This window comes from Suncus etruscus, chromosome 4, assembly GCF_024139225.1.
Source record: "Suncus etruscus isolate mSunEtr1 chromosome 4, mSunEtr1.pri.cur, whole genome shotgun sequence".
Lineage (NCBI taxonomy): Eukaryota > Metazoa > Chordata > Mammalia > Eulipotyphla > Soricidae > Suncus > Suncus etruscus.
Window position 1 is genome coordinate 137,637,216 of NC_064851.1, and position 24,757 is coordinate 137,661,972.

The 24,757-nt window shown below is 44.0% G+C and overlaps 1 protein-coding gene and 1 non-coding gene across 4 annotated transcripts in view; one reads left to right on the forward strand and one right to left on the reverse strand.

Moving 5' to 3' along the window:
* The first annotated feature begins 208 nt into the window (after nucleotides 1-208).
* The window catches only part of RBPMS (RNA binding protein, mRNA processing factor), a 191,057-nt gene continuing 166,508 nt past the window's right edge, over nucleotides 209-24,757 (forward strand). For all 3 annotated transcript variants that reach the window (XR_007494884.1, XR_007494885.1, XM_049772409.1), the window contains exon 1: nucleotides 209-365. Coding sequence is in view for 1 of the 3 variants with exons in the window: in XM_049772409.1 (XP_049628366.1) it covers nucleotides 300-365 (66 nt within the window). In the remaining 2 variants the exon portion in view is untranslated. The remainder of the gene's footprint in view (nucleotides 366-24,757) is intronic.
* Nucleotides 9,577-9,683, reverse strand: LOC126008321 (U6 spliceosomal RNA). Its single transcript, XR_007495657.1, has one exon. It is a non-coding gene; the product is annotated as a U6 spliceosomal RNA (small nuclear RNA).

Consider the following 24,757-nt stretch of genomic DNA (forward strand, 5'->3'; position numbering starts at 1 on the left):
CTTCTTGCCTGCCTTCCCTTCCCTGCCCTGCCTGGGTCTCCCTCCGCTCCGGGGCCCGATTGTCCGCCTTTTCTTTTCCCGTCTCGGTCGGCCCTTCGCTACCCTGCCCTGCCCGAGCCTCCCACAGGGGATCCGAGCCCCCCAAACCAGCGGCCGCGGCACCCCGGCTCCAGCCCAGCCTCGCGCGCGGCGCCCGGGGAAGGGACCCGCCGGGCGAGCGCCCCTTCGCCCTCGCCCAGCCCCGCGCGCCCCCTCTCCGCCCTCCCCAGCCCTGCCCGGCCAGTGGAGCACCGGGAAAGATGAACCACGGCGCCAAAGCCGAGAAGGAGAATTCCCCGGGCGAGGCCAACCTGCAGGAGGAAGAGGTAATGTGGGGCGCCGCTCCCCGGGACTCCAGATTGGGGAACTGCGGCCGGAGCCGGCTTTTGGGGCGCGCCTCTCTACCCGAGCCACAGAGCCTTCCCCCACGAAGCCCCCCGGCATGGTAACGCGTTCCAGGGGTGTATGTATGTGTGTGTCCACGCGCGCCCGCCCGCCTGCAGTGGCATCGCTTTGGAGGACTTATTTTGGAGACTTTTCTCCAGTGGAGTTCAGCTTGCCTTTTTTAAAATTTCTTCCAAAAGCGGAATCGAGATCTGACTCCTGGGCGACCTCAGATTATCTGGCTCCCACTGGATTACTAGGCATTTTTTTTTTTAAAAAATAAGTTCTGTGTCTGCAACTGGAAGTCGTGGGGTGTGTTGGTGTGGTTACAAGAGGAAACTCGGGGAAAGTTAAAACTCGTTAAAAGACACCTTCTGTTCCCTGCCTCTCCCCCCGCCCCCTTTCCCTGTTAAAAGTTCTTGGTGAAATCTCTTTCCAGCTCAGGCATTTTGGATTAATAGATAACTCATCAGCCACATTCTTCTCTGATGAGTCAAAGACCCCGACCCTTGGGGTGGGTTAGGTCTTGTGGATGGAATCGAGATTTTTAAACCTGACCCGATCAACGAGGGAGTTTTAGGAGCGCTGCGATTTAGGAGCGTAAATTGGATGTGTTGCCTGCGTAGAAACGATCAAAAGGCTGCGGCTGCGAAGCGTTCTCTCGATAGAAACAAAATTCAATTTATAGGAGAAAATAAAACAAACCCCGACGTTTCCGAAGGTTGTAGTTAGGGTATTTTTGGCAGCCTTCTTTAGGTACGTTATTTATAGTCTCAAGAAACAACCGTGTTCTAATTTTTAAAACTCCCGCATAGTTTCAATGCTAGAAAAAGTTTAGAGAGTGTAGGTCTAAGACAAATCTGCGTCTTGTTGATATATATCTATATACATAGATATATATAGATATAGATGACCTTGATGCATGACTTCTAGGCAATTGTGTGTTGGAATAAAAGGTGAATGAATACAATTTGCTAGACCTACTCTAGAGCGATAGGAGGCTCAGATGATTATTAAGATTCTGGGTTATGTGTAAACTTAATACTCGGATAGTGGAAGATTTAATTAATACACATAAGCCCTCAGGACATTGCTCACTTATGAAATGGGAACCCTTTACATGGAGGAATTGAGCCTGCAAAACAATGCAGGATAATGACAGGATTTTAGTCTTACCCGTTGTATAGTTAACCTAGAGGAAAGTTATAGACACCAAGCTTACAATAAGCATTGCTTATTGCTTACTCACAAGATAAAATTACCTGTTTTATTAAACTTTATTATTTATTTTTAATTTATGTTTTATTATTTTATTAAAGCTATGTAAAATGTTTATATGCCTTGTTTCTGAGCCAGTGAAGGGATTCTAGTAATATTTTCAAAGAGATGGAGACTTGAAAGATCCACTTTTTCCTTGAAACTAGCTGACAGCTTTGCTTTCTTTTTTGTTTTTGTTCTTTTTAGTACTGAAATAAAATTTTACTTTTTTGCTTTATTGCAATGTTTTTGAAGCATTACTGGAGCAAGTTGTCTGTCCTCTCTTGGGGAAGGTAAAAAAACAAAAAAGGACCAGAAAAGTAGATTCCCTTACCTTCACTTCACCCCCAATCGCCATAACTGCACAGCAATGTCTGAACACACCTGGTAACAAGAACAATTTGCAAAAGTGATCTAGGAACTACATTATAAACTGTCCCATTACAAGACACAGGGTTGGCTTCATATATTGCGAAGCATATATTTTTTATGTAAACTACATGAATTTTTTGGACTACATCAAAGACAACAGAATAGATTTTTGACTAGTAACTACAGGGCACCAAAGTCACATGCTGGAATTTAGAAGGAAACAAGGTTGTTTATCACAAGTGGCTGGAGCGAGGCTGTGCAGAGGGCCCAGTGAGACTCCAGCTGGATCTTCTTTGAGGTCTTGGAAGGCCTAAGGAGACCCACCTGGAATCTTTTTTTTTTTTTTAGGCCACACCGTCGGCACTCAGTGGTTACCCCTAACTCTGTGCTCAGTAATCGCTCCTGGCCAGCTTGGGGACTATATGGGATGCTGGGATCTAACCAGTCTGTTCTGGATGTGCTAGGCAAATTCCCTACCGCTGTGCTGCCTCTCCGACCCCCATCTGGAGTCTTGGCAATAGGTGATTTTGAAAAGCAGGAATCACCCAGATGCAGTTCTTGACCCAAGAGAAGTCAGGTTCTTTTCTCGGAGCAAGGAGAGCCATGGAAGATACTCTGGCACTTAGCTTTGGAGCATATGGGGTCCAGATAAGTGGAAAGTCCCATCAAGGCTTGAAGATGGGAGAAATGGTTTAGGAGGTAGGTCCTCAACCTTGGCCAGATCAGTGGTGAGGACACAGCTAATTTACTCTGACCCTGCCATGGCCAATTAGCATCTATGGCCAGGGGGAGACACATTACTTTGTGATTAAAAAAAAAATTCTATCTCAAAAGATGGGCCTAGGAATTACACCCAACCAACTACCAAGCTGTTTTCATATTGAGTGCCAGATTCTCTACCAGGAAAACAAATGAGCCCCTGTGGTCTTCCTCCATCTCTCTGTTTCAGTGATGCTGTGTGGTTAGATGCTGACCCAGAGCATAGGGCAGGACATAGCAAGCCATAATGGAGGAGACCAAGAGTATACAATGAATGAAAGAGCTGCAAAGCGTTTGACAGACAAGTGACAAGTTTGCTTTTTAAGAACTGACTGTATTTTTACTACACCAAGAAAAATAATTGCTTCAGAAGTTTTAGACCTACAATCTGTCTTACTTAGAAGGTTAAAGATTGTTCTGCATGTAACCATCTTTCTCCGCTTACCCAAATGAGAGAACTTGAGTGGGAAAAGCAAACTAAAGAACTACTCTTACTGACTTTTGCTTTGCTTTTTAGAAGGAAAGTTTTAGTGTCTCCACTCTATAACTAAACAAGATTAGAATCAGTTTTCTGTGTGCCCTATCCAGGTGCCCTGTTCCCCTCCATACCTGTTCTCTACGTTGTTTCTGGTCACTGCCTTGTTTGAGCATTTATAAATCACAGGCTAATGCTGCCTCTTAATTCTGTTGTTGTGCCAACAATGTCCCTTTTCAGATTTGAATGATATATGACCAATAAGTTTCAGTAGGTTTTGCAGAAACCTATTTCAGAAGTAAGGGGACAAGTAGGAAGTTTTCAGAACTTAAGAGGAGGATACAAAGCTGAAACACCATTAAGTCTCTTGTGTTTAAATGTAAGAAAAGAAAAATTGGCCTGAGTGATACAGGTAATTCTGCTCTCTTAATCTATTCTAATAGAGGAGGGAGACTAAAACATCTGGTTTTATTTTGGATCACACCCAGATAGGATTTTTTTTTTCTTTGTTTTTTGGGCTACATCCAACGGTGCTCTGGTTACTCTTGGCTCAGTGCTCAGAAATTGCTCTGGCAGGCTTGGGGGACTATATGGGATTCCAGAAATTGAACTGGAGTTGGTCCTGGGTTTGCCGCATGCAAGGCAAGTGCCCTATTGCTGTGCTATCGCTCTGACCCCCAGATAGGACTCTTAACTTACTGGCCCTGAACTCAGGTTACTTCTTGTGGGCTATGGGGTGACAGGGATAGAATCCTGGATCAACTGCTTGCAATTTTTAAGCCCTGGTAGTCAAACTTTCTAAGCCAGAAAGCCACAAATGAAATGGATATGGTATTTGGTGAGTCCTACTGATGTGCATGACATTACCAAAACCATCACATTGGATTCTCTCCCTACTCACCCAGAGATCCGCAGTTTGTTCGCAAGTACATTTAAATGCTTTGCCTGAGATTTTCATTAAACAGAACACACACATATAGTCTATACGATGACAAGAATGGAAAAATGTGTTTGGTTGTAGTTTTTGGTGGCCTTGGACATGGTGAGGAGCCCAATCATCCGTAAGAGAAAATTGTTGACTTCATAGATACTTATTCAGGGTAATTTAGATTTCCTCCCCAACTTTGCAGGATTTTCCCTCCCTTAACCATTTTTTTCAAATGAGTTATTTTCCAGTATGTTTTATTCCCCCCTCTGAGAAGTTCTGAAGCCCTGATGACCACTTTGTTGATTCCAGTTGATTTAGAATGAATAGTTTTAGGATTTAGAAGAATTGTTTTGCAGCCTTTTAGGATTGAGTGTTTTTGAGAATTTGGGCGGGATCTGGACTTCTACTTTGGATCATATTTAAAACTTTGAGGAAAAATAATTCCTAACATTAAGTTAAGCCAACTGTGTAAGTCAGATAACCTGTCTGACTTATGGCTTCTAGCAAATGTTCCTGTGTAAGTTGTTGCGATAAAGAAAAGCCAGTGATTACAATCTTTCTGGCATCTGCTTTATAGAAAGGTCAAATATTTATACACACATATATATTTATATATGTCCTTAGGTAATTTTTTTTTTTTGGTTTTTGGGCCACACCCGGCGGTGCTCAAGGGGTTACTCCTGGCTGTCTGCTCAGAAATAGCTCCTGGCAGGCACGGGGGACCATATGGGACACTGGGATTCGAACCAACCACCTTAGGTCCTGGATCGGCTGCTTGCAAGGCAAACACCACTGTGATATCTCTCCGGGCCCTTATATCATTTTATAATGCATGAAACACCTAGACAAGATAGTTTCAAAACATCTTTGGCAGTTTGCATTAAATCAGAGGAGACTTGTTAAAATTAGTGAATTGTGAAAGTTTTTTAACAATTAAATGTATTGTATGGCAATTCCTATGTTTTATCAGTCATTTTTTTTGAAAGGTTATTTCAAAATTTTATTAAATAGTTTAGTTATTTTCTTGAAATAAGGAGTTTTCTTTCTTTTCTTTTTTTTTTTTTTTTTGGTGAAATTCATTGACTTTATTTATTTTTTTTCTTGTGTTCTGGGGTACTTTCCAGTCTGATGGTAAATACTTTTAAAAGGTCTTTTATTATGCAGTAACACCAGGCTAAGCTTCATTATTTCTTAAATGGCTTTGTTTTGTTTTTGAGCCACACCTGGCTATGCATAGGATGAGGCTGGGGAACCTTATTTGGTACCAGGATAAAACCTTGGTAAACCACTTGATTTGGACTATATAGCTCTGCTCCTTTCATTTTTGTTTTTTTGTTTTTTTGTTTTGTTTTTTTTGGCCCACACCCGGTAACGCTCAGGGGTTACTCCTGGCTTTGCGCTCAGAAATCTCTCAGGGCCCCTCCTGGGTCAGCGGCTCCTGGGTCAACCCTGTGCAAGGCAAACGCTCTGGCCCCATCCCATTTTTTTTTTTTTTCTGTTTTTGTTTTGAACAAAAAAAGCAGTTGGTTAGCATTACTCCAAAAGACACCAGGCTGGGGCCAGAGAGATAGCCTACAAGTAAGGCGTTTTCCTTGCATGCAGAAGGACAGTAGTTCGAATCCATATATGTCCCCCGAGCCTGCCAGGAGCGATTTCTGAGCCAGGAGTAACCCCTGAGCAACCCCTGAGCACTGCCGGGTATGACCTAAGAACAAAAAAACAAAAAACAAACAAACAAATACCAGGCAGGTATCATAGAAAGTAGAAATTAATTTTATTTGAAGAAAAGCAGACCTGGCTGTGTTCAGGGCTTACTCCTGGTTCTGCACTCACAGATCTATCACCCCTGGTGGTACTCAGGTTTTGGGGTGCCAGGGGTTGAACCAGGCTCAGGTGCATGTAAGACAAATGTCTTACCTGCTGTACTGTATCTCTTTGACCCCAGAAAATCAGAAATTAAGATCTTTTTCCTTGGTTTTCTTTAGTTCTTAACAATTTTGTTATGATATTGGGTGAAAATAATTCTAATTCTCACATTAGACTAAAGTACTATATCAGTTTAGTGTGGCAGCCTTGGGTTTTTATTAAGCTTTTAAGATTGACAACTTTATGACATGGGGAAAGAGCAGAATGGTTTTCCAAACTTTTCACCAAATTTGGTGTTTCCATTTGAAACCAAATCAGATCTAAGGTCATGGTCACTTTGGCAACACAAAGACAAAATCAAATCATAGTATATACCAATTATAGATTAGACTTTTGTGACAGTGCTTTTTTGGGGGGAGGGGGGCTGGGCTGCACCCTGCTGTGCTCAGGGTTGACTCTTGGCTCTGGCAGGCTGGGGGGAACTGGATGCCAGATATTGAACCCAGTCCATCCCGCCTTGGTGTGCAAGGCAAATGCCCCATTGCTGTTTTAACGCTCTGGCCCTTGGTGACTATGTTCTGGATAGATATGTATTAACTATAATAAAATGATGCTGTCAGATGCCAACATAACTTGAGCTTTTGGAGTTACTTTTCCTGTAGTTACTTGTTTCCAAAGGTAATTGTGGGGTTAGAGGTTCTTTTTATTTATCTATTATTTTATTTTATTTGGTTTTTGGTCCACACCTGGTGATGCTCAGGGGTTACTCCTGCCTATACGCTCAGAAATCGCTCCTGGTTGGGGGGGGCATATGGGACACCGGATAATTGAACTGAACTGCTGCAAGGCAAACGAACACCCTACAGCTGTGCCACCGCTCTGGCCCCCTTTTTATTTAAATTTGGGGGAATTGATACCATACTTGTCAGGGCTCAGTGCTTAATCTTGGTTCTGTACTCCTGGAATTAGAGATCACTCCTGGCCGGGCTCAGAAGACCCTTGAACCATGTTAGCCACATACTAGGGAAGCACTTTACATTATTATATACATTATTTCGTGGTTATTTTTATTTATGCATTTTTTGATTTGAGATTACTAGCAGGGACTATCTCTGCTTATGAACCTTGGTCTGCTGGGAAGCCTGTACTTTGCTCCAACTTTTTGAGCCATCTCTCACTTAAAGGTGCTCTTCCCTACAATTTTTGTAGGTTCTTGTTAACTTAGGCTTTCAATACAAAGAAGTTTAATCTAAGTGATGGGACAGTAAAAGGGGCAAAATGTGGATTGAGGGGGGAGCTATAAGCATTGGGTATATGGTCTTGATAAAGTTTTAATTTTTGGTACTTTATCATAAAATGATAAGCATGCACAAGGATTTGTTTAGTTGAGTTTGTTTGTTTGTTTTTGGGTCACACTTGGCGGTACCTAGGGTGACTCCTGAGTTCAGTTATTAATGATAGTGAAAATCCACAAGACTAGGTCTAAATTAAGAAAATAACTATTGGGCCCGGAGAGATAGCACAGTGGTGTTTGTCTTGCAAGCAGCCGATCCAGGACCAAAGGTGGTTGGTTCGAATCCCGGTGTCCCATATGGTCCCCCGTGCCTGCCAGGAGCTATTTCTGAGCAGCCAGCCAGGAGTAACTCCTGAGCACCGCCGGGCGTGGCCCCAAAACAAAAACAAAACAAAGAAAGAAAATAACTATTAAACCATTGTCTGCTTTCTGAATTAAGTAGTCATTAATCATAGTTTTCAGCCATAACTGAGTATCTGTTGGAGATATGCAGTGTGAAAAAATGATTGAAAGTAAAAGAAGCTTACATAACTTATTTTTTTAACTTAAAACATTTTTTTGTTTGTTTTTGGGCCACATCCGGCAATGCTCAGGGGTCACTTCTGACTATGCTCAGAAATTGCTCCTGGCTTGGGGGACCATATGGGATGCCAGGGATCGAACCGAGGTCTGTCCTGGTCAGCCGTGTGCAAGGCAAATGCACCGCTGTGCTATATCGCTCTGGAACTTTTTCCCCCTTCCCAATTATGCACTCAGGGTGTTGTATTGCTATATTTCCTTGGAGGGCTGTAGGGGAGAATTCAACTTTTTCAGTTTCTAACTGAATTTTAATTGAGAGACTAATTCTCATGTTATAGCATTGAATGAGAAGGGTTAAAGTTTAAAATTATCCTGTGTGAATTCAGTTCTTGCCTATGTTTGTCAAAATATACACATATATACAGAAAATGATTGATGAATTGAAGGTCATTTTTATTTACTTGCTGATGCTTGTCTTTTTCTAAATTCTTAAAAATATACTTGTGGGGCCTGGAGAGATAGCACAGCGGCGTTTGCCTTGCAAGCAGCCGGTCCAGGACCAAAGATGGTTGGTTGGTTCAAATCCTGGTGTCCCATATGGTTTCCCCCCCCCCCCCCCCCCCCCCGTGCCTGCCAGGAGCTATTTCTGAGCAGACAGCCAGGAGTAACCCCTGAGCACCGCCGGGTGTGGCCCAAAAACCAATATATATATACACACACACACATACACATACTTGTGAACAAACCCATGTCAGTGTCTTTTCACTTGAAAATTCCATCAAATTCTCTCAAGATACCTGTAGGTGACAAAACCTTGGGTTTGGTCATGGTTGTGTCCCCCAGCCTGTCTGCTGTAGGAATCTTGTGTCCTTTTGTGATACTTATCTCATGATAAATTCCCCAACTCCTGCAGTGATCTGAGCTGCTCTCCTTGTTCTAAAGTTTGCAGTTCACCTTGTACTATTGGTTTTATTGACAAACACCCACCCCCCCCCATTACCGTACAGCACTCTTCTCTAGACACACACGAAAGTCCAAACAATATTTGGGGGTGTGCTAATGGACCTCAATTCGTTATAAAGTACTTGCTTTTCATCACTTCCCCATTTTATGTGAATGGCTTATTCCAAAGAGATTGTTTCCCTTAGAATTCCAGTAAAAGTTTGTTTTTTGTTATTCTTTATGTGTTTAAAAAAAGAAGTCTTCTCAATCTTACTACATTTCTTTTTTTTTTTTTTTTTTGTTTTTGGGTCACACCTGGCATTGCTCAGGGGTTTCTCCTGGCTCTACCCTCAGAAATCGCTCCTGGCAGGCTCGGGGAACCATATGGGATGCTGGGATTTGAACTACTGTCCTTCTGCATGCCAGGCAAATGCCCTACCTCCATGCCATCTCAGCCCCTCTTACTACGTTTCTAATACTCAAAGACACTACCCAGAACCACTGTCTGTCTCGTTCACTTCTCTATAATTTATCATCAGGGCCAGAGAGGATAATTCAGAGGTTAAAATGGTTGCCTTGAATGTGTCAGTTGTGGTTCCATCCTGGGTACCTCATATGGGTCCTCTGAGTGCTGCCAAGAGTAAGCTTTGAGCACTGCCTGGTGTGGTCCCCAAACGAAACAAAACCATATACATACAGTCTTTATTTTATAAAGTCTTCTTTTCTTTCTTTTTCTTTTTTAAAAATATGGAACGCTTCACGAATTTGCGTGTCATCCATGCGCAGGGGCCATGCTAATCTTCTCTGTATCATTCCAATTTTAGTATATGTGCTGCCGAAGCGAGCACTAAAGTCTTCTTTTCTAATTAGATGGGTGACCAGCCATTAGAAAGCAACTCTTTGTTGAGTGCTCAGTGTGATGCAGAGAAACTAAGGATGGACCAGTGTAGCCAGGTAATACCCCACCCCCACCCCTCTACCACCCCCACCTACCCCCTCAGCTACCTTGTCTGTTCTGTTCAGCAGCTCTGCCCCTGTGCAACAACAGTGCACTTGGAGCACTTGGGCTTGGACCATTTGACTTTGGTCTGTGCTGTAGTACCGAAGTTGACCCTTTGGACATGGGCTTCAGGAAAAGCCTGGTTTGGGTGGAAGAGCAGGAGCTCCTGCCTTCCCAAACAGGCCTGCACTGTGTGACCGCCACTTTGGAATGTTTGTGTTCAGTTTCATTTGGCACCTTAGTGTCTGCCTGAGGGTAGGGGAAAGGGAATGCAAATGCTCCTCTTGAACATTGCTTTGGTCAAAGAAAAAACTTAGGAAGGAATGAGGAGAATGAGCCTCAATAATAGCTGGAGCCAAAGTGGCTGCGAGGCTCAGTGGGCTTGAGGCCACCTGGAACCTTTTTTTGGCGGGGGGGGGGGGGGCACACCAGGCTGTGCTCAGGGGTTACTTCTGGCTCTGCACTCAGGAATTACTACTCCTGGCTGTGCTTGGGGGGGACCCTACGAGATGCCAGGGATAGAACCCGGGCTGACTGTGTGCAAGGGAAACACTCTTCCTGTAGTAGTGCTCCAGTTCCCATATGTGTATATGTGTATGTATATATAAAAATTTAATGAACCACTGTGTGTGTGTGTGCATGTGTGTGCACACCAAGCTCTGTGCTTTTGGTCACTCCTGCGGAATCATGTGGAGCTGGAATTCCTGCATACAAATGTGTGCTGCAGCCTGTTGCCTAGTCTCTCTAGCCTAGAGTATATTTATTTAGTTTTTAGTTTGGGGCCATACCTAGCAGTGCTACTCCTGGCTCTGCCCTCAGATGTCATTTTGGCATTGGGAATTGAACCTGGGACAGCTGCAAGCCAGTAAGCATCCTACCTGCTATTTATCTATCTAGCCCTCTGGCCCCAGGGACCAGGTGTTTATTTAAATGGACATTGTGGATTGATAGGAGGTTGTCATTTCCACTGCTGGGGCTGAGCCTTTTTTGACCTTTGGGATAATTTAGATTATAATTCCTTGCTTTCACATTCTGACTTTCAAATGTACTAGGAGAAAAAATTTTAATTATTTGTTTTGTGGAACTGGAGATCAAACCACTCACATATGCAAGGCAAATACTTTACCATTAAACACATCCCCAGCCTACCAAGAGATTTTTTTTGGGGAGGGGTGAGGTGGGTGGATAGTTATACCTGCAGGTAAGTAGGGTTTATTCCTGACTCTGCTTAGGGATTATTCCTGAGGATGCTCAGTGGGGGTGCATGTGGGATGCTGGGAATCCGAGCTGGGTTCAGCTGCATGCAAAGCCCTGCACTCTCAACATAAACTGACTTACTAAATTTTTTTTTGTTTTTGTTTTTGGGTCACACCCACCAAGCTCAGGGTTTACTCCTGGCTCTACACTCAGAAATTGCCCCTGGCAGGCTCAGGGGATTCTGGGATTCGAACCACTGTCCTTCTGCATGCAAGGCAAATGCGCTACCTCCATGCTATCTCTCCGGCCCCCTGACTTACTAAACTTTTTATTCAGCATTCCATATCTTTTCCATATAGAGACAAATAAAATTTTTACTGATAATTGGCATTTGTTTTAAATCATTTGTTTATGGAATGGTGGCCCACATTTTAAGAAGCTAGGTTTTAAACAGCTTCCATGTCATTGTGTGTATGTATGTTGATGGGGAGGTGCATGTTGGAACTTAATGAAATTGACCATTTAATTTTTTTTTTTTTTTTTTTTTGGTTTTTGGGCCACACCCGGTAACGCTCAGGGGTTACTCCTGGCTATGCGCTCAGAAGTCGCTCCTGGCTTGGGGGACCATATGGGACGCCGGGGGATCGAACCGCGGTCCGTCTCCTAGGCTAGCGCAGGTAAGGCAGGCACCTTACCTCCAGCGCCGCCGCCCGGCCCCGACCATTTAATTTTTATTGGTAGTCTATGATGGAAAATGTCCAACTATTTATTTCATGCTGTGCAATGTTCAGCAGTCTTGTCCATTCGCTCCTGAAATATCTATATATATTTTTTGGTTTTTGGGCCATATCCGGCGGTGCTCAGGGGTTTACTCCTGGCTGTCTGCTCAGAAATAGCTCCTGGTAGGCATGGGGGACCATACGGGACACCGGGATTCGAACCAACCACCTTTGGTGCTGGATCAGCTGCTTGCAAGGCAAACGCCCTGAAATAATTATTGAATTTTTTTTCTTTTTTTCTTTTTTTTTTTTTTTTGGTTTTTGGGCCACACCCGGTGGTGCTCAGGGGTTACTCCTGGCTGTCTGCTCAGAAATAGCTCCTGGCAGGCACCAGGGACCATATGGGACACCGGGATTCGAACCAATCACCTTAGGCCTTGGATTGGTTGCTTGCAAGGCAAACACCACTGTGCTATCTCTCCGGGCCCTAATTATTGACTTTTATTGCGTATTTACGAGGTGCCAAGTACTAGCCAAACATTTATTTCTTTATTTCATCCTCATTACAGGGGAGGTGTCTTAAGTCTGTAGGGGCTTGGGTGCCAGTGTTCTGGGGTCTATGAGTACTATCTTTTTTTTTTTTTGGTTTGTTTTTCATTTTGGGGCCACATCAGGTGACGTTCAGGGGTTACTCCTTCCTATGCACTCAGAAATCACTCCTGGCTTGGGGGAACCACACGGAACGCTGGTGGATCGAACCACCATCTGTCCTAGATTAGACGAGTGCAAGGCAAGCGCCCTACTGCTTCGCCACTGCTCCAGCCCCTGAGTGCTATTTCTTCATGCTGGCCTGTACACATAGCCAGTATCTCAACCCTGGGTTAAAGTGAAGTGAATCATTCAGTGAGGAATACAGTCTACACTAAAAGGAAGGAAGAGAGTGGGAAGAGTGCTGGAACGATCAGAGCAGCTATAACTAATGGCATTTGAGCTAATAAGTCAATTAAGATTCTGCCAGAGAGAGGTCAAGCTTAGTGGGTATGCAGGAAGCCTGGATTTGGCCCCCATTATAGCGTGATTCCCCCACTCACTACCAGGAGCAAAGTGAAGCACAGTAGGGAGTAGCTCCTGAGCATTAGTGGGTGTGGTCCACAATTCCCCTCCCAAATATTTTTGCCTGAGGAGTGCGGGAAAGGATGGTTGAGACAGGTTTAAAACCTTTCTTGGAGCGAAGACAGGTCAGGGGAGGAAGGAAAGGAAGGAGGAACTGGGGAACCTTCCCCAGTTTTGATGACATGAGGGAGAAACTTGCCTTCAGCACAACCCAGACTGCCCTGGATGGGCAGATTATAGTGACAAAGTGGCATTTGGTGGCAGATTATAGTGATAAAGTGGCATTTGGGGACCTCTGTATGGGAGAGCAGAGGCAGTAGAGTTGGAGAGCTGTGGAGAGTCCACAAGGTGACAGTAATAATCTCCGTTTCGACTAGATCTTTATGGGGGGGGGGGCCTGGGCCACACCTAATGATCCTCAGGGGTTATTCCTGGCTATGCACTCAGAAATCGCTCCTGGCTTGGGGAACCATATGGGACTACGGCAGTCGAGCCTCGGGCTGGGCTGTCCTAGGTTGGCAAGTACAAGCAGACGGCTTATGCCCTGCACCACCACTCCAGCCCCTTGACTAGATCTTTTTTGTTTGCTTTTTGGGGGTTGCATGCTCAAGGTCACTCCCTGCATTGTGCAGGCCTCCTGCATGCAGAACCTGTGTTTCAGATGTTCCTAACTGGTCTTCTTACACATTAGTTTTTGCAGTAACTGTGTAACCAAGAAGAGTTTGAAAAGGGAAGTGAAGGAGACAAGATAGGAGAGGAGATAAGGCTGTGGGGTGTGAGGACGGATAGAAGAAGAATTCTCAGGGATTCCTGAATACACTGATAATTATCTAACAATCTGCCAATCTATCTAGCAAAAACATCTACTAATCTGGTTTTGATTCCAGAACAGATTGGTAATCTTTGGAAAGATGGGTTGTGATTGGAAGCCTGAGAACACTGAAGTGTGAGCTTCTAGGTAAGGGCCTTGTGAGGAGGTGGTAACGCAAGGGGAGAGAGCCTATTTATTCTTTTACATAGGAGGAGCACTGGACTTTCTCAGAAAGAAGGATCTGGGGTGGTATTTTGTGGTGTGCTGGATGGAACCCCCCAGACCTCACATGCAAGACAAGTTCTCTTATCACTGAATTTTGTTACTACTACAAGCACATTTTTGCAAGCATATATACTCCAGATGTAGTCTGCTTGGTTATAATAATATTTGGTATATTTATCTATTTGAAACCTGAGTTGGGGAGTTTAGAAATATCTAGGCATATGTTGCACTTACTTACTTCAGACTCTGGAAATTGTTTCTCTTAAAAATTTGTACTTATTTCCCAGACTTCCAGGTTTTTTTTTTGCATAAATACTGTAACAAGAAGGGATGATTAAGCTATCATAACCTTTATGTATAGGTTTGGAAAGGAAAGAGTAGAAGACCTGCAGAGTCTTATGCTTTTTTTTTTTTTTTTTTGTTCTTGAGTCACACCTGGCAGGGGTTACCTGGCTCTGCGATTTAGAAATCACTCCTGGCATGCTTGGGGGGGGGGGGGAACCATATGGGATGCCGGGATTCGAACCACCGTCCTTCTGCATGCAAGACAAACACCCTACCTCCATACTATCTCTCCGGCTCTACATGCTTTTTTTTTTTTTTTTTTTTTGTGGTTTTTGGGTCACACCCGGCAGTGCTCAGGGGTTATTCCTGGCTCCAGGCTCAGAAATTGCTCCTGGCAGGCACGGGAGGACCATATATGGGACGCCGGGATTCGAACCGATGACCTCCTGCATGAGAGGCAAACGCCTTACCTCCATGCTATCTCTCCGGCCCCTACATGCTTTTTTTTAAGAACCCATTTATTCATGTTGCTTGTTCTTCTTAGACTCTATTTTGATATTTAATAAAAAGTTTTGCTATATAAAATCTTTAAGCACCACGATTACATCTTCTTGGACTTTTTGTCAGAGAGAAGGGTAGAATGATCTTTTAAGTCATCTGTTCTGTGGATCCTATTTTTACCATAGTCATCTTATACTTTCCTTAAAAGTTTGCTGCCTTTTCTGCAAAGTGTCAGCAGACAAAAAAAGAAAAAAGAGTTTAGGAACTCTGAGTAACAGCTTGCATTTGTATTTCTGGTAGGTTTCAAGCCTCCTGCAACCATTCTAATGGCATAATACATAGAATAGTGGAAGAGAAAAAAACAAAAGGGATGGCAGTAAAAAAAAAGAAAAGCCAAGTCCACCTGGAAGACAGTTCTAAATCCCAGACTGTAATACATTATTGTTGCACAAATTTCAGATGCAAAGACTTAAAGGGAACTAGGGAGCAGTTTGGCTTACCTGTCAGCCTTCTAAAATGGGGGGGGGGCAGGCGGACAAAGGAAAGATTGAAGGTCCCTCTTACCAAGCCATGGAAATAAATTGAATCCAATTTCACATGAGTTACATTTAATAATGACCTTCCTTAATTCTGAGGTCACCAGGTAGATGAGCTGGCACGTAGCCAGCAATAGCCCCGAGAAATCCTGAATAATGATCACCCTCCTGTCTCCTTGAATCTCCCTCCCCCAGTCCTTGTGTTATGAAAATAGTTCTTAGCCCATCCTGTGGGGGTGGCCAGTGGCGACCTCCTGAGACAAGGTAGGGCAGGAAAGGTGTGATCTTATTACAGAATGCCCATTCCTTCCTTTGTGCACGGAGGGGAAGTGCTACAGAAGTGTAATTACTTGGCCCAGCGTGTGATTTACAGGACCTGAAGATGTGTGAGTTGCCACAGAGGCATCTAGTTTTAAATACAGTATTAGGCCGAGCCAGGGGGATGTTTGGGGCGGAACACACACACACACACACACACACACACACACACACACACACACACACACACACACACACACACACACACACACACACACACACACACACACACACACTCTCTCTCTCTCTCTCTCTCTCTCTCTCTCTCTCTCTCTCTCTCTCTCTCTCTCTCTCTCTCTCTCTCTCTCTCTCTCTCTCTCTCTTCCGGCCTGCGCCTGCTTGGGGATGTGAGTGAAATGTTGGAAAGTGCTTCTCCTGGGGCCTGTTTTATCAGGAGCCAGCAAAATGCTGGAATCCTGTCAGCCACCATCTACCAAGCTAGATTATGTGTATGTGGGTGGTGGGGGAAATTTGGGTCACATCGAGTGGTGCTTAGGGGCTACACTCACTGTCTGTGCTCCAATACCACATGTGGTGCCAGTGTTTGGCACATGTAAAACAAGCATCTTAGTCCTATGCTGTCTCTCTGGCCCACTCTTTCTAAATTCTTAAAAGCCGAGCCTGTCCTTTCTTTTTTTTTTTTTTGAGCCTGTCCTTTCTAATACAGCCAAGCAATTAGCTGGTAATAAGCTGAAGAGTGGTTCAATATAAAGGTAATCTTTGCAAAAGTTTCCTTTTTACATACAGTAAAAAAAGTACATACAGTACTTTTTTTTGGGGGGGGGGGTGTTTGGATCACACCTGACTCTGCTTAGGTTTTACTTCTGGTTATGTGCTCATAACCAAATGGATTATGGAAGATTGGAACCCGGTAGGCAAACACCCTACCCGTTGTATTCTATCATCCTGCCCACACTGTACTTTTAATTATGTGTGAAACCCTTGGAGAAATGTTAACTTTGATTTGCTTTTTGGTTTCTGGGCCACACCCAGTACTGCTCTGGGGTTACACCTTGCTCATTGCCCTGGGGATTGCTTTGAGAGCGAGCACTGGATTTAGTCTTCAGTGTTCTCTAGCTCTTTCTGACGCCTAAGGGCAGAATTTAAGGTCAGGTACAAATCTAACTTGTAAAAAGCTGACTTGTATGGTTTTTGCTTGCATGTGAACTCATAACTCACTTTCTGATGAACATTACTTTGCTTTAAACAGACTTTAAATCAAAGTTGACACCTATGCCTTATTTTTCCATGTGAATTCCTGACTCCTTTACTGAGAAGTCTCTTGCAAATCAAGAGATTATCTATCTCCTGTGACAGTGTGTTGACCCCATCCACTTGGAACTACAGGCTCATTCATTAGGGTCCAGGGGCTTGGCCCTTGGTAGGTACTTGTCAAACTCATTGCATTCTTAAGGTCTTTGTGCCTGCCCTTCCAGTCTGTTTACATGGTATCTGGTCAGCCAGATTACAGTTCCACATTCTCCAGAGAGATCTCTGAAGCATCCTCACCCAACCTTCCCACCTTCTAGCCATCATACCATGTACTTTGTCCTGTGATTTTAGAGGGTGAGGCGCTGGCAGCAGGGGCCTCTGGTTTAAGGCTATAACTCCTCATGCCAGGAATTACCCCACACAATTCAGACTGCGCAAACTCCTGTGCCCTGTACACCACACTGCAGAGTTCTCAGTCCATTCCAGCTGTTTGACGTTTGAAATCGCTAATCCCTTAATGGGCATTGAGTTTTTTGGGAGCCTCACTCCTCAGAAAGTATAATTGCCTTATACTCAGAATCCTCACATAGGAGGGAGAAGGTGAGGTGAGCGCCACTGTTATTTTTCCTTTCCGTGGGCGGTGGAATCCTGTCCTTTGTGCCCTTAGATTAGAATCTACCATGCTTGGGGCCTGGTGAGCTGGCATGGCAGGGGGTGGTACATGGAGGAAGGGAAGGGGAGATGCAGTCCCGTCTCAGGTGTAACTGGTTTCCAGGGGTGCCCTTAATAAAATAGGTGGCGTTGATTTGAAGATACTCAGCTCCTATCTAAGCTCCCCTCAACTGCACTATTAAACACCCCTCTATTGAGAGGCCCACTGACAACAGCCTTTTAGCACCTTCTTGGGTAGCCCTTAGGGAAGCATCTGAGTGAGCTCTGTGACCCTGCGATGGCACCTCACAGTCACCCTTCATAGCCTCGTGTCAACCTCATACTCCGAAGTTGTTTTTATTCATTATAAAGCAGGACAGACCACCTTTAAGGAGGAAACACGCCATTAATGGGCCTCAAGGCCCAAGTGCCCAGCTATTCAGGGACACACAGACCCTTACCTGCTTTCCTGGATTGGCATGTAGCCTCATACCTGACTTCTAGAAGACTTTTAAAAGTCTAGCTGTAGGGGCCAGAGATGGCATGGAGGTAAGGCATTTGCCTTGCATGCAGAAGGTCAGGGTTTGAATCCCGCATCACATATGGTCCCCTGACCCTGCCAGGAGAGACTTCCGAGCATAAAGCCAGGAGTAACCCTGAACGCAGCCGGGTGTGACCCAAAACCAAACCAAAACAAAACAAAAACTGTACCCATGGTCAGAAGGCCATAGAACCAGTATTTTAAAAACCCTAGCTTCTAGTTGTAGCAGTTTCTAGTTCTAGTAGTCCCAGGCCACTCCACCCATGGTCTTCACTCACCCTTCTTATCTCTTCACTAAAAGACCTTGAAAATTTTTGTCTTATCCTTAAGTCTTTGAAGCCAGTTGCAGAAATCAAATGTGGGCCTGGTCAGCCTCCGGCCGGGTGCAGTGGAAGCACTGGAATCTCATTCTCATTTTTTTGCCTTCCACCTACACTGGTATTGGGGTGAAGGGGTGCAGGGTTGGGAGTGGGGAGACATCTGGGCCGCAGGGGGGGGGTGGACTGTTCTGGGGAATAGGTTTTAAAAAGCCTGAAATGGTTTTGTTTTTGTTTTTGACGGAGAAAGTCACAGCCCCTCCTTGAGAAATGGGTGGGAGTTTCTGGGTGTGAGCTAACAGCAGGAAATGACCCCTTTCTAAACAAAAGGACTCTTAAAGGCCCATCCTGAGTCCTTTGTTTTTTGGGGAGGGGTTTATGCAGGAACCCAGAGCTAGGAAATTCATCTCCGGGCTTGAATCACCCCAGTGGGGGAGGGGACAAGGGTGGGAGAAGAGTCACTCCTGCTCCCAGTCCTCTCCGGGCTGGGTGTCCTTCGGGTGCTCAAGGCTAGTTGCTATATAGTCTGGGTTCTTCATGTGTGTATGTGGGGGGATCAGGACCTCCAAATCAAGCCGGAGCCAGGTTATTTTTCGACAAGATTCTGCCCGGTGGCACATTCTGTTTTTTCTGGGACTTACTGTAGTTGCTGGGGGAAAATAAAGCTAGCAGATGCAGAAATATGGAGGGGGAGAACAACAGTTATTTTGTTTTTGTTTTTAGGGACACACCTGGCAGAGCTGGGGAAGCCTGCTGTGCCCGGATGGAACCCTGGGGTCCTTCCAACACTTCATCCAAAACCCATTGAGCGAGTTCCCCATCCCAGACTGAGGATTTTGTATGATCTGCTCCATAGTAGTTGGAGTAGTCTAAAGAGTCAGATTTAAAGGGCCTCATTTTTAAAAAGATTCTTTTAAAATTCTTTTCGAAATAGCGCGTGACTTCTGCCTCTTGACTAACCCAGGGGATTAGCCACCCTCTCACTCTTAGACCGGAGTTTGCACTGAAGCTGGGCTAAGTTTCTACAGAGTACACCCTTTAAAGTGCCCATTATAATCTGTATTTGTACTGCAGGATCCTGCACTTCAATTACTAGGAGAGTAGTCTTGTCAAAATTATTTTGTTTATACAAATTCTTGCTGACTTGTAGCAATGAACTTTTCCAGCACACCATTTAAATTTTTTTTTATTATTTCTATTTTACCCTCCCCCAGGAATAGAAATCTTCTCACTAATAATTAGAAACACATTTTGTTGAAATTGGTTTTGTGGTCAACTTCATTTTCAGAATATTTGAAAATGACAAACATCTCTTCAAAGGGAAATGCAGCACTATTTATAGGCTTTGTATTGTGACTGTATTTATAGAAAGGCCTTCTGATTTATCTGGTGGGTCCTGTGGAAGTGGGGGTGGAAGTGGTTTGCCTTCTTCCTAGCACAGGACACTTCACCACTGAACAGCGAGATAAGACATCACACCTTTGACAGGCTCCTGTGTTTTTGTGTGTGTATGTATGTGTGTGTGATCAAATCCAGGACCTCTCACATGTAAAACTGGACATCTTAGATCCCACAAGATAAGTCAGTACTCATCTGCTATGAAAGTGTTGTGTTTAGATAGTAAATGTGCTGGGAGACTCTTAAATATGAAAAGGAGAGAGGAGTTTGAGAAGTATGGTTTGAGAAGTTGTGATGGTAAATTCCAAAGTTTACAGGGAAAAGATTTTTAATGAAAATTCCACTGATGGGGCCAGAGAGATAGCACAGCGGTAGGGCATTTGCCTTGCAAGTGGCCGGGCCGACCCAGGACCAAAGGTGGTTGGAAACCCAGCATTCCATGTAGTCCCCTGGAGCAGTTTCTGAGCAGATTGCCAGGAGTAACCCCTGATTGCTGCGGGGTGTGCCCCAACCCCCCCCCCCCAAAAAGGGGAAAAATTCCACTGTTGGTAGATTTGCCTCATAACAAATATTGGAAAGAGGTTACTGTTGTGTCTCTAATGTACAGATTACAGATAGGAACATTTAAAAAATTATGATGGCATTTGTAGGAGTTTAAGTACAATATATTTGGCATATACCAGTACTTTTTTTTGTTTTGTTTTGTTTTTGGGACACACCCAGCAGCGCTCTGGGTTTACTTCTGGCTCTACACTCAGAAATCGCTCCTAGCAGGCTCGGGGGACCATATGGGATACTGGGTTTCGAACCACCATCCTTCTGCAATCAAGGCAAATGCCCAATTTCCATGCTATCTCTCCGGCCCTACTTATCATTTTTTAAAGTAAAACTTACTGGTTATTACATGTGGGAACATCACTTGTATTTTTTTTCAGAGAATAAAAATCTGATAAAAATACTCCACACTTGAACTGTTGATAATTATGAGGACATGGCTCTACAATTTTGTGCACTAAGAGCTATTTCTGCATCTGCATTCAGGCAATTCTGACTCTTCGTTGTCATAGGGTTTGTATGTGGCTTACAGTAAGGGATCCAGGAATGGTGTTCGATTTAGTAGGTGGAAGAACTGCCTTTTTGGCAACTCTTGACACATTTCTGTAAATATGGGCAATCCTTGAGTCCAAGCGAAGATGCTCTGATTAGGAATGTTGTCTTTCCTTCATGTGCTTGAATGATCAGAGTGGAAAACAACTTGCCGCTTGTGAGAGACCAGTTTCTGCCATGTGGTCATAGTGTTCCCTGTCTTGAAAAAACAAACACAAAACTCAGTATGGAGGGAGCAAAGATTCTGAAATGCTCATAGGGCTCTGGAGTGGGTGAGTTTCTCAGTTTGGCCGATAAAGCATATAATTTTTATTCATTTACTGACACTTCACAATTGCTGGGCTTTTAATCCATGTGGAAATTGTTCTTTTTCATCTTGTTGGGAGTCACGGATCGCTTCTGAGCCTGTCCTGAAATCACTGAGAAGTGTTTTTTTTTTTTTTTTCTTTTTCCCCTCTTATTCAGGAAGGTAACCCAGGCAAAGGTCAAAGCTGGAGGAGCCCCAGGCAGAGGAATCCTGCATAGCATTATTATGGTCCTCTTGCTCATTCTAGTTTGTGCTCAGAAGTCTCTTCAGAAAACTAAAAACTGTATTATACTTTACAAATTGAATTTGTAGTCCGATCCTCAGAAAATAGGCTGTAAAAATATTTCTCCTCTTTACCTACCCCTAGTGAATTTGCAGTCCTGTGATGGGGGAAGATAATCACTCAGGAATGAGGTAGAGTCATTACTGATTATTAGAAAGCTTCTTTTATTGAGGTGCTGGAGAGATAGATGGGACAGCAGGTAGGGTCCTTACTTGCTTTGCACATAATCAATTGAATCCAGTTTTGGTCTCCAGCATCCTCCCCTGATTGCCCTGAAGTGATCTCTGAGCTCAGAGCTAGGAGTAATTCCTGAGTTTGCAGCCAGTTGTGGCCTCCCCCAAACAAAAGTAAACAACAGAGATTAGTTAGATTCGTTGGATGTTTTTTAGTTTAGTGGATTATTTAGATTTTGCCAAACCATTTGAATACCTCTTTGGGTAGCATTAAGCCCAGTTCCTTTTCACTGTTGTGTTCAAAATGAAATCACCCCTTTGTCCTTCCAAAGCACCCCCCCCCCTTTTTTTTATCCCCCTGTCCTTCCAAACCCCCTTCTTAGAAAAAGCAGGTAAACAAGAAAGAAACAGACAGTTTTATGCTTTCTTTTCTCTAAGTCCAATATAAATACTTTGTGTACCCTCTGGATAATCCTGTATATACACGTTTTTCTATTTTAACTTTTTTTTTTCTTTTTTTTTGGTTTTTGGGTCACACCCGGCGGTGCTCAGGGGTTACTCCTGGCTGTCTACTCAGAAATCGCTCCTGGCAGGCACAGGGGACCATATGGGACACCGGGATTTGAACCAACCACCGTTGGTCCTGGGATCGGCTGCTTGCAAGGCAAACACCGCTGTGCTATCTCTCCGGGCCCTCTATTTTAACTTTAACAAAAAAAGATTTATAATTTCATGAAAATCTCTGTGAGTCAGTGAATACATAGTTCTGGCATTTCATTTTTAATTCCTTATGTCATGAGGTAATAAGGATGGTCTTGATGTAGTTTATTCATTCCTTAGGATGAAGAGTGAACTTTGTATCCACTTTGTGATATAAACAGAAACTCTTGTCTATCCTAGCTCAGTCTGTGTATACCTTTAGTGATTTCCTTAGCTTCCACTATTAGAAATGGAATTTCAGTGTCAAAGGGCATGCATTCTTCTTAAAACATTCGGTGTTTATTGCCAAGTCCTCTCTCACACAGGCACTAGCTTTACTCCCACCTATGGGCAGGCCCCCTTCCTGATGCCCCATGATCCTCCAATTGTAAAATGTTCCAGAGGTTGCTACAGTCCATTCTGGTTTGCATTGGTGATCACAGTTAACCCCAGTCTGGTGGGGTTTTGTATTTTTTTTTTTTTTTGGTTTTTGGGCCACACCCGTTTGCCGCTCAGGGGTTACTCCTGGCTATGTGCTCAGAAATCGCCCCTGGCTTGGGGGGACCATATGGGACGCCGGGGGATCGAACCGCGGTCCTTCCTTGGCTAGCGCTTGCAAGGCAGACACCTTACCTCCAGCGCCACCTACCTGGCCCCGGGGTTTTGTATTTTAACAGCGAATTTTTTTTAAAACTTTATTTCAGTACTTCTTCCTCTTTTGTTGAGGCATTGGCAGCTTATTATAAGTGAGTAATTTCAGGAGGATGGTGTCTTTGAGATCATTGAATACAGTGGAAAGTGGTTTTGATCTTATGTCCTTGGATATATGGCCAGGAGGTGTTGGGTTTCCATGAACTCAGTCACAACAATCTGGGTGAATCATGACCACAGCCAGTTAAAGATACATCCTTTTTCTTTTTCGTTTGTTTTTTTTTTTTTTGGGGGGGGGGGTTTGAGGGGTAGGGAAAATCACCCTACTGATACTCAAGGACTTTTCACTGGTTCTGTGCTCAGGAGTGACCACTGGTTGTTCTTAGTAACCATGTGGTGCCAGGGATTGAACTGGGGCATTGCATGCAAAGAAAGCCCTAGCTATCCTTCCTTCTATCCTCCTGTCCTATCTCTTTAGCTACATAAGATGCTTCCCATATAGGAGTTAAGACAAGCCAGGCTCAGTCCTCCCTACTGCATACCATCTTTTAATAACTGCAAGTTACACCCTCATTTTAAAGAAGTAACTTTGAGACGTGAAATCATAGAACTTGTGATTATTATTTTTTTTTTGCCTTTTTTGGGCCACACCCACTGACACTCAGGGGTTACTCCTAGCTATGTGCTCAGAAATTGCTCCTAGCTTAGGGGACCATATGGGACATGGGGGGGATAGAACCACAGTTCGTCCTAGGTTAGTGCATGCAAGGCAAATTCCCTACCGTTGCACCACTGCTCAGGCTCCACTTGTGATTTGTTTTAGTGACTACTTCCTTGGTGCCATGGTTGGTGTGTGGCTGAGCTGAAGTCTACTAGATATGTTGGTTAGCTTGACTTAAGTTTTGGTGAAGAACAAGACAGGAACTTGAAAATAATGGGTGTGCACTGTGAAGATATCTACTTGTGAAAATGTTCTTTCCTGTGCAGTCTAAATTGTTGAGCAGGGCCTAGAAGCTGCATTTTGGAAGCTGCCCCAAGTAATCCTCATTTTTATTACTGACCCTCAGGGCTTTCTTATCCTCCCCTGAAAAGGGCTCTTACATTGTACGTGCCCAAAGCCAAATACATAAGAGAGGAGCCCGGGTTTCTGCATACGGGCAAGGCAATCACCCTTAACCCCAGCCCACAAGACTTCCTTAATTGCTACCAGAACATTGTAGTCAGGCACACGCCCTCAAAGCCTACACATGTGTTCTTAGAGTGTGACTCTAGGAAATGAGCAGATGTATTGGAAATCTCAGTTCTTGACTCATCTTGACTAGTACATATGAATGGAATTTACATCTCATTTACCATTTAATCTGACAGTGTTTCAGAGTAAATTCCCATTGAGGTCATAAAATTCGGAATTGTATGCCTGTAGCACTTTTCTTAAAGGAACTTGAAGATATTTGCCATTTAAAAAAAAATAAATAAAATCCTTTCTGGGGTGGAAAAGTGGCGCTCAGTAGGCTGAATGAAGCATAGGCTTGTCTGTGAGAGGCCCAGGTTCTATTACTGGCACTGGCACTGTACTAAGTGTGGATTAGGCCTGAATTTTGGTGTGACCCCAAAACCAGAAGAAATTTGTTCTTTGAGTTATTTCCAGTGGACATCTGGGAAAGGAATTGAGGTCTAGAACATTGATTAGTGGTGAAGAGGTTCAGCTTCTGTGGGACATTTCTTGTGATAGTCATTGGTACTTGGAAGACAGACCAGACCACTTTTGAGGGCATGTGGCTTTCCTTTGTTCTTGGGAAGAACCAGTCCATTTAAAAACAGTGGGAGAGGGGCTGGCGAGGTGGCGCTAGAGGTAAGGTGTCTGCCTTGTAAGTGCTA